Source organism: Corapipo altera, unplaced genomic scaffold, assembly GCF_003945725.1.
Source record: "Corapipo altera isolate COAL_440 unplaced genomic scaffold, ASM394572v1 171, whole genome shotgun sequence".
Taxonomy (NCBI): domain Eukaryota; kingdom Metazoa; phylum Chordata; class Aves; order Passeriformes; family Pipridae; genus Corapipo; species Corapipo altera.
Window position 1 is genome coordinate 1,109,579 of NW_020884972.1, and position 11,906 is coordinate 1,121,484.

At 47.6% G+C, this 11,906-nt stretch overlaps 1 protein-coding gene across 2 annotated transcripts in view; it reads right to left on the minus strand.

The window, feature by feature from the left end:
• Positions 1-291: 291 nt before the first annotated feature.
• Positions 292-11,906, minus strand: part of LRRTM4 (leucine rich repeat transmembrane neuronal 4) — a 204,957-nt gene continuing 193,342 nt past the window's right edge. The window contains exon 4 of one of the 2 annotated variants that reach the window (XM_027665184.1): positions 292-737. In XM_027665184.1, coding sequence (XP_027520985.1) covers positions 516-737 — 222 coding nt within the window. In that variant the 3' untranslated portion in view covers positions 292-515. The remainder of the gene's footprint in view (positions 738-11,906) is intronic. The other variant, XM_027665185.1, reaches the window with a different exon arrangement.

Genomic DNA, 11,906 nt, shown 5'->3' on the forward strand with positions numbered 1-11,906 from the left:
GAACAAAAATATTAAACCAATCTTTGTAATAAACACTGAAGAAGGAAACATGGCTGAACCCCCCCCCCCCCCAGAGCCTTGCCCTCCCCAGCCCCTTTATTTTTACCTGTGGTTCTCCTTCCCTGGAACCGTGCAATGTAGAAAAATCAAATATACAAACAAAACTCTTAATCCATCCCTTTTATGTCGCTAGAGTGAAATCTATTTGTTGTTGTGTTTTTTTTTTTTTTGTCCTCTTTTTTTTTTTTTTTTTAATAAGAACTCGACAATCTCTCTCTCTCTCTCTTTTTTTCCTTTAATATTTACACTTTGAGGAAAATTCGTTGGAAAGTTTTAAAGCAAAAAAGGGGGGGGAGAAAAATCCTGAAGTTCCTCGGCGTGACGGAGTCCGCGCTCTCCCGCCCTTCCCCTGGCGCCGGGCTGGAAGGTTTTTGGAGCTGGAATGGTGGCTCGGAGGGTCTCTCCTGGCCTGCTGGCCCAGCTGGCAGGTGCCCCCCGAGGTGCCCCCGGGGGGGTTAGTTTGGTATCCTCTCGATGTAGATGGCTGGGGCGGCCGAGCGCGCGATGGTGGCGATGAAGTTGTGCTCCCGGCTCAGGTCCAGGCTCGAGCTCTCCGCCTGCTCCCGGCCCATGGGGTCGTAGCCCTTGTTCACGTGCAGGGGCTTGTGGGCCTGGCAGTAGCCCAGGACGGGCTGCTCGTAGCTGTAGTAGGGTAAAGTCTTCATGTGGTGAGGGACCTGCGGGAGCAGAGCACAGCAGGGATGGGTCAGGAGGGTTTGGGGTCAGCATTTCCCACGTTTATCCCCACAACGCCTCAACCCCACAGGTCCTGCAGCCACATAAACCTCTGAGGCTCCCTCTGAGGGAGGGGGAAACAGGGATAAAAAGAAACCTAAAAAGCAAAAACCATCTGCGAGAGGGACCTGTCGCCTTCAGCCACCAGAAGAGAGAAGAGAGAGAACTCTCTTATCTGTGCCTTTTTATATGTTGTGTTACAGAAAGGAATGACGTGGAACACTTCCTTTGTCACTTTTCTAGTTCCTTCCTGGTTACAAGCTGGTCTCCAGGAAGGCCTAGGGTGAAAACTGTCACACCCAGCATTTCCCATGTTTATCCCCACACAGCCTCGACCCCCAGGATTATCCCACGGGTCCTGCGGCCATGTGAACCTCTGAGGCTTCTCAGGAGGGACAGAAATAAATTACAAAGTCAAATGAGCCTTCTCTGTGTGTCTCCCCTTCCCTGGCACCACCCCCAGGGATGTTTGCTGTGTTCAAAAGGCAAGGAAAGTCAAGCTGAAAAGAATAAACTGTAGTTCCCTGCAGCACAGGCAGAGCCCTCTGGAACAGGGCTGGTTGCACTGCCAGGCTGGGAGAGCTGGGAGTGTTCAGCCTGGAGAAGAGAGGCATCCACAGGGACCTTGGAGCCCCTTCCAGAGCCTAAAGGGGCTCCAAGAGCTGGAGAGGGACTTGGGACAAGGGATGAAGGGACAGGACACAGGGAATGGCTTCCCACTGCTGGAGGGCAGGGCTAGATGGGATAGTGGGAAGGAATTCTTGTCTATGAGGGTGGAGAGGGGCTGACACAGCTTGTCCAGAGAAGCTGTGGCTGCCCCTGGATCCCTGGAAGTGCCCATGGCCAGGCTGGAGAAACCTGGGCTAGTGGAAGGTGTCCCTGACCGTGGCAGGGGGTGGAATGAGCTGAGCTTTCAGGTTCTTTCCAAGCCAAACCATTCCATGGTTCCATCACCTGTGCTCTGGGTCCCCACATGTGGATGGACCCCACAGCTGCCAGTGCTGCCCCTGAAGCAGAGGGAGCTGCTCTCCCTTCCAGTGGCTGTTTGTGGGCAGAGGTTCAGGGTGCTCCTGGGGGCTGAATTCTGCCTCTTTGGGACAGCCCAGCTCTGCAGAGCAAACCAAAAGGTTTGTGTTCCCAGCACCTTCCAAAAACCAGCCCTTCTTCCAGCACCTGGAGGGGGACTGAGCATTTCCAGGGAGCTCAGAGCAGCCTGAACATGTCAAAGGACTGGCAAACCCAGCTTGCAGCACAGCTGGAACTCTCTTTATTCCTTCCCTGACAAAGCTGCTTGCCCAAGGTCATCATTTCCAGGTCCTTTATCTTCCAACCTCACCAAGATAAACACTATCAAAGCAGCTCAACTGATGCTGCCAGAGCAGAGCAGCCCCACACCTTGGACAAATGTATTTCAAACCACTGCCAGATCTATCCTGAATCCCATCTCTTCTTTATGTAAATCCTCAGGAACTGCCAGCCCCAAACCTTCTTTCTTTTTTCCATAAATATTCCACACTTGCAAATGTTAATCCTACAACTAAATATGATTTATGGCACAACAACAGATACAGATCTTTGCAGATAATTTTGTCATCTGTAAGAGATGAGCTGATCAAGTAGAAAGAATTATGCTCTTAGGGGAAAAAAAACCACACATTGCAGGAGAGTTTATTCTAATGCTGCCACAAAACCTGAGCTCATTATAGCTGGAGAAATCCTACACATAATCCAATCTTGGAACAAATGCCTTTTTTATTTTCCGAGCTGAACTTTAAGTGAAGACTGCAGAGCTAATTTCTCACAAATTTTCATTGCATGGAGCTCCTCACTCCAAAGGGCATGGAAAAAGCAAAGGGATTAAGAGCACTTGTGAAGTTTTGCAGGGTCAGAGTTTCTCCCACACGTGGATCCCCTCAGCAGTCTGAGACCTGCAGAACCCTAGAGAGATCCCAAAATTCTTCCCTGAGCTGGAATTCAGCTGCAAACCTCATTTTCCATGACAGCTGAATGGTGAGGATGCAGAAGAGAAGCTGCTGGGGAGAATTCAATGGGACAAAAGCCTGAATCTCCCCTTGGCTGCAGCAATATCTGTGCCAGCTCCTCTCAGGGCTGGAGTTTGTCCTCAGCTTTTAAGGCAGCTCTTTATGATTCCATAAAAGCCAAGGACTGTTTGTGTTGTGGAGATGGAGGTCCCTGCTCTGCAGCAATAACACACAGCTCATTAACCACCTGAGGCCTGGCTGCAAACCCCAAACAGGAGCCAGAGGGACCAGCAGCTCAAAAACATCCCTAACTAGTGAACACATCCCTTCTCAGACCTTTTTCAGTGGTTTTCTGGACTCCATCCCTTGTTTTCATTTACGTGGATGGAGGGAAGGTGGATGTTCTTTATCAGGGTGAAAAATGCAATGCAATAGGTGCCTCAGGCAGCTGCAGGTTAATTTGGAGAAAGCATTTCCAGGATAATGAGACCCAGCAACGGGTTCTCAGGCCCAGCCCTTGTACTCCTCTTCCTCTTCCTCTTTCGGGGCCGAGATTCCACTGAGGGGAATTTAAAAAATGAACATGTGAAATGCTGTGAGAAGTGTCACCCCAGCAAAGGCTGAATGCAGAAATGCCACCTGCCATCCCAGCCCTGGCAGTTCCTGTGGTGCCTCTGGAATCAGGAAAACAACCTCCCGAGCAGTTCAAACCTTCCTGGTCCAAGTGAGGCCTCCAGGGCTGGCCCCCAAAATGAAGTGTCCTTTCCTCCCTCAAACAGGACTTCATTTCCAGGAAGAGCTGAGGGGTGAGGTTTTATTCACACTGAGGTGACCACATGTGACACCTGAGCCCACAAAAGCTTTTTCAGGGCACTGTTGGAACTGCTGCAGGTGTGGGGACAGTTGTACCAGCACTCAGCCAGGAAAAAGGGTGGATAACACTGATGTCACTGTTCCCTCTAAACAAACCTCCTCCTGTGGTATTTTTGCTGATTCAGAGATCAACAAAACATATTTAAAACCATCCAAGTTGTCGAGAATTAAGTTTATAAGTATTTTAGTTCCAGGTTCTGAAGTAACTTCTCTTGCTATGGAACTAATGCCTGAGGAATTTAGATGTGACCTTGGCCAAGTCATTTTATGAGGTGGAAAATGAGAAGCTTCAGTCCTGCCCCTGCTCATCCTTGGAGCTCTTTGAGGTGAGGGCTCTTTGTGCCAGGACTAAACCAACACAACTGTGATCTGAGCTGGGACCTTTCAGCTGCTGTGGCCTCCAAGAGGCCAAAAAAAAAAGCAGGAAGAAATCCAAACAGGTCATTAAATAAATTCAGTCCTTGGGATCGTGTCCTCAAGTGGTGGAGTCACCACTCCTGAAGGGATTTAATAGATGTGAGGATGTGGCACTCGAGGACGTGGTTCAGTGGTGACCATGGTGGTGGTGCTGAGTTATGGTCGGACTTGATCATCTCAGAGGCTTTTTTCAGCCTTAACCAACCTATGACTCTTTATCTCAACCCTTTTCCGTGGAAGACACATCTTTCATAAGCCAAAAAATGGGAGTAAGGCTGAGGGTTAACCTGCCAGCAAAGGGAAGGCAGAGGTAGGAGCAGAACAGGATCCTCTGCACGGGATCCTGCACTGTCCCCTCCATCCCACTCTGCTGCCACCAATCACTGAATCCTTCAATTTATTCTGGAAAGAGTTCAACTGTAACTGAAGACAAGGAGTTATCATATGGAAACTTAACATATGCAAAACAAACTCTTGCTTTTGGAGGATCTGTCACAACATCTGACTCAGCTCTTGGCTCCCTGGGCTCACTTACAGTTCCACTCCATGGCAGGGGTGGGTGCTCAGGGTGGGACATGGAATCACACAATCCTGGAATGGGTTGGGCTGGAAGGGACCTTAAAGCCAGTCCAGTGCCACCCCTGCCATGGGCAGGAACACCTTCCACTAGCCCAAGTTGTTCCAGCCTGGCCTTGGACACTTCCAGGGATCCAGGGGCAGCCACAGCTTCTCTGGGTAACTCTTGGAATGCCAAAAGGTTTCACAGCAGATGTGTCTCTTCACAGCATTTTCTGAAAAAATTCCAATTAATTCTTCTATTTTAATTTCTAAAAATGACCCTGTCTAACCCTTCCCTGAAGCACTAAAACTTTTTGCAGTAGGAAAAACATGCATCGACATGAGAAGGAACTCCAAAGTCACCAACACACGAGGAACATTTTGGGTTTAGCTCACATGTGGCACCAAGTAGAACTGTCTGTCCTTCCCTAGGAGGGTGAGGAGGGGCTGGGATGGAATTCCCAGAGGTGGAATGGGATGGAATTCCCAGCTGTGGCTGCCCCTGGATCCCTGGAAGTGTCCAAGGCCAGGTTGGAGCAACCTGGACTAGTGGAAGGTGTCCCTGCCCACGGGACTGGATGGGCTTTAAGGTCCCTTCCAACCCAAACCATTCTGTGCTGATTCTATTATTCCATCCAGGGTTGCAGACAGTTAATTAAGTCAGTGAATTAATCCCTGCTCTGAAGAACTCAAGTTGTTCCACAAAGCCCTTCCTGCCCTGGGAGCTCTGGGAATGTTCACCAGGACTGGGATTAGTTACCCCGTGTTGACTCCTCGAGCCCACACCTCCCCAGATCCTCACTGCAAGTGGACTAAACTCTGCATCTCAACAGCCACACACTTCAACCAGAGCTCCTGTCACAGGCCCCATTTCCATAAATCCCCAGTTACAGGAAGAAGACAAAAGATTTAGCAGTGGAAATTTAGGAATGCAAATCCTCCCTCCTGCAGTCCAAGTGACACTGGAGAGGTTCCCAGCTCAGCAGCTTTGCTGAAGCACAACTACTCCCCCCAAACCAAGCTGGAGTAACTGGAGTTACCTCAAATACAGTGAGATTCTGGCCTGGATTGTGAAGTTATTTCTCAACATTCCCCATCCACTTTCCCTCTGACAGTTCCCAGTGATATTCAGTTCAACCCTCAGTCACCCCAACATGCAAATCCACAGATTCACATTGCAATTCAGAGGCTTTTTAAATTTCTTTTACACTGCACTGAATTTTGTCAGCAGTTTTACTTACATCAAAAACACTGGGAAGTAAATTAGCCATGATTATCACACAAGAAAGTTCTATTAAAAGAAAATCTGTCATAAGAATTCAGCCTGGACTTCTACTTCTCCTGAGTGCAGCCATTAAAATATAGATTTTTACCCAAATATCAGTAAAAAACCTTATTCTGGAACTAGGAAAGCACCTGAGTAGATATGCAACCTTCCCATATATCCACTGAACCCAGGGAGCTTTAAAGGATGTTGGACTGGAGGCTGAGTGAATACCAAAGTGACCTTATTTCTAGGACACTTTTCTCTCTCTGCCACCTCTCAGAGTGTGTTAAACACCCTCACACACTCTTAATTGCTTGCTGTGCCTCCCAACAGGAGGCCTCAGACAGCCTGGAATTCAGCCCAACATGATCTCCAAGGTGTGACACCTCTCCCAGGGAACACCAAGAGTGAATTACCAAGTCTTGCAGACAGACTGCAGCTCCTGCTCAAGGATTTCCCTCTTTGCTCACAGCAACAGCCTCGTCGCAGGGAGAATTGTGGAGAATCAGGCAGAGGTTGAGGCTCTGTCTCCCTCAGAATCACTTGCAGTTCAGCCAGACCCGACCACTGCCTGTCCTGTCCTGGGCAACTCTTAAATCACCCTTTGGAAGCCCAGGGTCTCAGAACAGACCCGGTTCATGAGGGAAATGTGATGGCTTTGTTCTTTAGGCTCGGTTTTGAAGAAAGATCTCCCACCATTCATTATCCTGCAGAGAAGGAAATTCTTTCCTGAGACACATGAACGGCCCTGTGGGTGTCCAAGCAACTCACTGCCAAAATTCCCAACAAGAGACAGAGGTGATCTGTGGAAGGGCTGAAATCTCAGCAGTTACTGAGGGAAGTGGGGTGGAGTGCACTTTGATTTTTCCCTGAAAGGAGGACGGTACAAAGGCACAAACTGTCACAGGATTCCTGGACAAGTAACTGCCTTGGCAAGACCCTAAAACCCAGAGCCTGGTAGGGGAAGTGATGCCCTTCTGAGCCCCAGACTGTCTTAGATGTCTCAGCCTGGGCACCTTGGCTTTACCCAGTCCCTGTTTAGACACTGCAGCTCAGACATCTTCAATCCTGGTGCTTCTGTCTCCATAGAGAAGGAACACCCTGTTTTTAAAAGCCAAGACCTGCTCCATTCATCCCGACGGAAGGTGTGACAGCACAACCACCCTGTAGGTAACACATTTTCTTTTCAAAAAATAAAACTCCCAAGCATAAATACTCTTGGGGAGTGCAACATCATCTGGTTTCACATTTGCTGGTAGCCTGGAATCCAGGTAACCTGATTTATGTGGAAATGCTTGCCTGGTTAATGATTACACGATTAAATTACACGCGACTTTAGAACTTGTCCATATGTAGTGGAAACTCGGAGCTTAAAAAATATGGCAGCTATGTTTTCTCATTAGTGCTAATATTGAGTCTCAGAACACCATGACTTCATTGGTGAATTAGCATCATGGCTGTTGATAAATCAAATTCAGAGTTCATTTTCAAGCCCATCATAATTTAGAGTAAAAATAAGCGAGATGTACTATGGCGGCGTTGTGATTATTGGAGCACACGGGCTCACCTTAGAGACACATTGATCAGGCACATTAGGCACAGAGAGCTGGTATAAACAATTCCAGTGATTTCACGCTGCTGAAAAAATCACAGTCAACAGCCCTGGAACATCCCTTTGGAGCCAGCTCAGAAAAACAGCCCTATTCAGGAAAATGCCCCATCCCACACTTCCCATCAAAGCCGTTCCGAGGGACAAACGCAGGCGCCGGGGTTGGTGCTGAAATATGAAAGGGTCTGTGTTTTCTGCTTCCAGCTGGAGCAAACACAGCAGTGCCTGGTTGGTTTCTGAAGCAGCCCTTTTGTTCTGCAGTCCCTTTTTCCTCAGGTAATTCTCCCATTGACAAAAAGCCCCCAAACCTTGGCTGTTAAATCAGTTTGGTGCCGGGGGTCAGAGGGCTCAGTTACAGAGGGATGAAGGATCCTGAGCACAGGTGTCACTGAGCTTGTGTGTGTGATATCTGAGCAGCTCAGGAGAGCTGCCAGTTTGAGTTTTAGGTGGTCTTCAAAGGCTTTAACGAGCCCAGGTTTTCTGGGAGGTCCCAGATCCCCTGAGGGGCTTTGCCCCGGGTCCATGTGCCTCCGCTGGGCACAAAGGATTGGACAGGAGCCTTTTGGGGGCTGGAGCTGTGGGTGCAATTCCCACCATCAACTCCCACCATTTCACATTCCAGTTCCTCCCACTGCAGCCAGGAACCTCCTGTCTTATTTCTTCCTCCCATCTTCTTTCCTCCCAGATCAGATTACTGGGCTGTGCAGCTACCCCTGGGAGACAAGAGAGGAGGTGGCAGCCTCAGGCTGTGCTAAAGGTCCTACCCGACGTGGTCTTGAGCCCCCTGCCCCAAAATCATTCCTACCAACAAGAAACTCCTACAATCCACCAGTTTTCTCCAAGAAATCAAGGAAATCCTGCTGAACACCCACCAAAGGATGCTGCCCCACTGGGATATGCCAGTCCTTGTGCACACACAAACTTGAATATGTGTTCTTAAGTCCAAGTGCTGTACAAAGTTAAGCTTGTCTTAAATAAAGCACAACTCCTCCTTGGATTCACTTCACTGAAGTCTGTTTTAACTTGTCTTAAGCTTCTGTCCACCCTAATAGTCCCACAAACTGAGCTTATAAATTTTATATCCATTGTTGCCCAGAGAGGTTGGGGATGTCCCATCCCTGGAAGTGTCCAAGGCCAGGTTGGATGGGGCTTGGAGCAACCTGGGATGGTGGGAGGTGTCCCTGCCCATGGCAGGGGGTGGGACTGGGTGGGCTTTAAAGTCACTCCCAACCCAACCCATTCCATGATTCTATGATTTAGACCTGGATCCTGGAAGTCTGAGGATTAAATCAAGGTCTTTAGAACCAAGCCTGAAATATTTTGAAGGATGCCAGGACTGGACACAGAAAGGCTTCTTCAATATATGAAATGGAAACCTTTTCCTTATGAAAATCAAACCTGGAGACAAAAGGTTGTGGTTGGCAGGTCTCAGACTGTGTCCTGGTAAAAAAAAAGTTGATGTCAGTGGAAATTTGGAGCCTAAATTCCACGAATGACTGACAAATGGATCCGTGATCTTATTCAATTGTTGTATTTCTGGCTGGGGAAATAGGATCCCCAAATAGACAGAGACTGTCAGAAGAGAGGTCTTAGCATGAAAAATGGAGAGAAATATCAGCCAGGAGACATGGGGCAGCCATCAGTCACTTCTCCATGTCCTATTAAAGATGTATTTGTCGTTCATGAAGAGCTGGCTGACAATTAAGAACTACAGGAATTAAACAAACATCATTGTATTAGATAGGATTAAAAGTATATTAACCTGAAAAATCATATGTCATGTTAATAGGCAATTTAGGGGCCATATAATACCTTACAAAATGGATCAATTTAATACAAACCAAATTAAAATACAGCTCTTAATTCCTGATTTGAGATGGAAATATTCCCCAACTTTAAGCCATTTGTCAGCTGTACAGGGGGCACCAAGGAGAGACTTTGCTGATTTATTTGGTCATCCCTGCCGAGTGCATCTCATGTTTTAAACCCCTGGGTCACGTCCCCCTGTCAGCTCCACCAGGAACTGGATTTTCAGCTTCCCTTCCCTTCCTAAAGATAACTTCCTAATCCCTCTATCCCATCACACAAATGCCTTTCCTTCTAAAGCAGAACCTCTCCACAGACTCTTTAACTGTGTTTTGCTAAAGATCAGGAGAAAAATCATCCACACCCCACTGCTCCCTCTATGGGCAGATTTGATCTTTCAATCAGGAAATGAAAAGGTTTCCCTAAAGGAAACTCCCAGAAAGAAGAAGAAGAAGAAAAAAAAAAGTCTTCTGAGCCTTGTTATTGTTCCTTGGGCAAAATATTTCTTTTAAATTGCTTGGTGTGTTTTTAATGGCATGTCTGGCTCCTGACAAAAAGCCCCACTGATGAGAAACTTCCAGGGAGATTCACAGGAACCTTTGATTTCCCACCATGGAGGGCCAATAAAATCAACAAATGATCAGGATATTTTAATTGGAAAGGCATTAATATTGCTCTCAGTGCTATGAGGATCAGTTCCTAGAGAATTCAAAAGGGGTGGGACCCAGGTGGTTTGAAAAAAAAAAGCTTTTCCACTGCTTAGGGACAGAAGATCAGTCCTTCAAAGGAGGTGCAGTTGGAGCAGTTCCCCACCCAGATGTAAAGAATCCCTGTGGGAGCCTCCCCACATCTTTGGGTGTCTGAATCCACAGACCTTCCAAAATGGAGCCACTTTTAAGGCAGCTCAGCTTTCCTTTAGACACTTCCAGCTCTATTTTCCCCAGGAATTTCTGCTCCCTTTGCATCCCATTGCAGAGTGTGGATGGTTTGGATTTAACCTCTCAGGCCACGGGCAGAGCCCAGACCAGCAATCCCACAACAACTCCCACAGAGTGTTCTCCTGACCTCCAACACTCCCAGCCTGCTGAATTCCTGCCACTTCAGGCCCCAAATTCCGTGGAGCTGGACCTTCCAAGGCTTTTCAGAGCCTCCCAGGTGGTGGGTCCAGAGCAGCATTTGGGGAATGGAGCAAATTGTGTCTGTCCAAAGAAAATGATGCCAGTGAAGGCAAAGGTGGAGCTGCTTTTCCATGCAAAAGCTGGACAAGCTGCTCCCTCCATCCCTCCCCACAAACAAGGACAGTGTTTAATGTGACCATCTGAGAAAGGTGCTGCCACGGTGACAAATGAAGGTGCTGGAGAATGAGTGAAATAAGTTTTTGTCTCCTATTAAAACACTCCTTTTTTCCTTACATCTCCAAGGATTTATGGGCTGCAAAAGAGCTCTCCCGAAACGGATGGCTTCTTCAAAGATTTTTAAATACTAGTCAAAGTTGTACATTGATTTTGGACATCAAGAGAACAAAACTGTATTTCCTAAAGCGGGAGAAACGTGACTCAAATTGCACAATATTTTGTCTTGAAGACATGAGAAGGTATAAACAAAGCAACATGATGAGTGGTGATTAAACCCACACCAGTGTGAGAAGAAAGGGAAAAAAGAAATGGAAATGTTTCCTTCTATTTTAGCTACTTATACAATACCCAAAAGGTTTTGGCTGGAGTCAGATCAGCCTCAACCCATTTTGATTCAAAAAAAGCTTAGAGCCACATTTTAATTGACCCTAATTCCATTTGATATTGAATATTTAATATTAAATTAAAATTATTTTTACATAAAAATAAATAAAAGTTATACTCAATATAAAAGTCAAGTCTCCAGCCCCTGCATCCCCAGCAAGCTCTAAGATGACAAAGTCCTTCTCCTCTGTCATCACGTCAAATTCAAAGCCCTGAGAGAGCAGAAAATTTGTTTTCTTTTTCAGTCACCTCGAGGGGTCCTTCCTCCCAGGAAATGGGGGTCAGAGCAAAGAATGACTGGCCAAAAAAATGACAGAGATGCTGCTGTTGTTTCCCCTGAGCCCATCAACACCCAGAGCTGCTGCTCAGGGAAGCCCTGAACTCAAGGAAGAGGAGAAAGCAAAGCTCCACGACTGGAAGCTGAGCTGAACTTCAAGGAATTATTTGTTTCTGCTGAGAAAACAGCGAGATAAATTCTCTCCAGAGGGGGAAGATCAATTCCCTCTGGGTGGGGGGTGGGGGGGAAATCAACTCCCTCCAGAGGGGGAGAAGCCTTTGGCACCACTGACCTCCTCGGACACAGGAGGAGCTCCTCTGATCCCCAGTTCCTGAGAAATCACAAGGATTTAGTTGCCTCCACTGAGGTGGCACAAACATCTGGGGTGGAGCAGGAATATGGGTGCAGAAGGGACAGGAGAGCTTCTCCTGCTGCTGGATTGCTCAGGAGCAGGTGGGACAAGAGAGCTTCTCCTGCTGATGGATCTGTCAGGAGCAGGAGGGACAGCAGAGCTTCTCCTGCTGATGGATTTGTCTGGAGCAGGAGGGACAGGAGAGCTTCTCCTGCTGCTGGATCTCTCAGG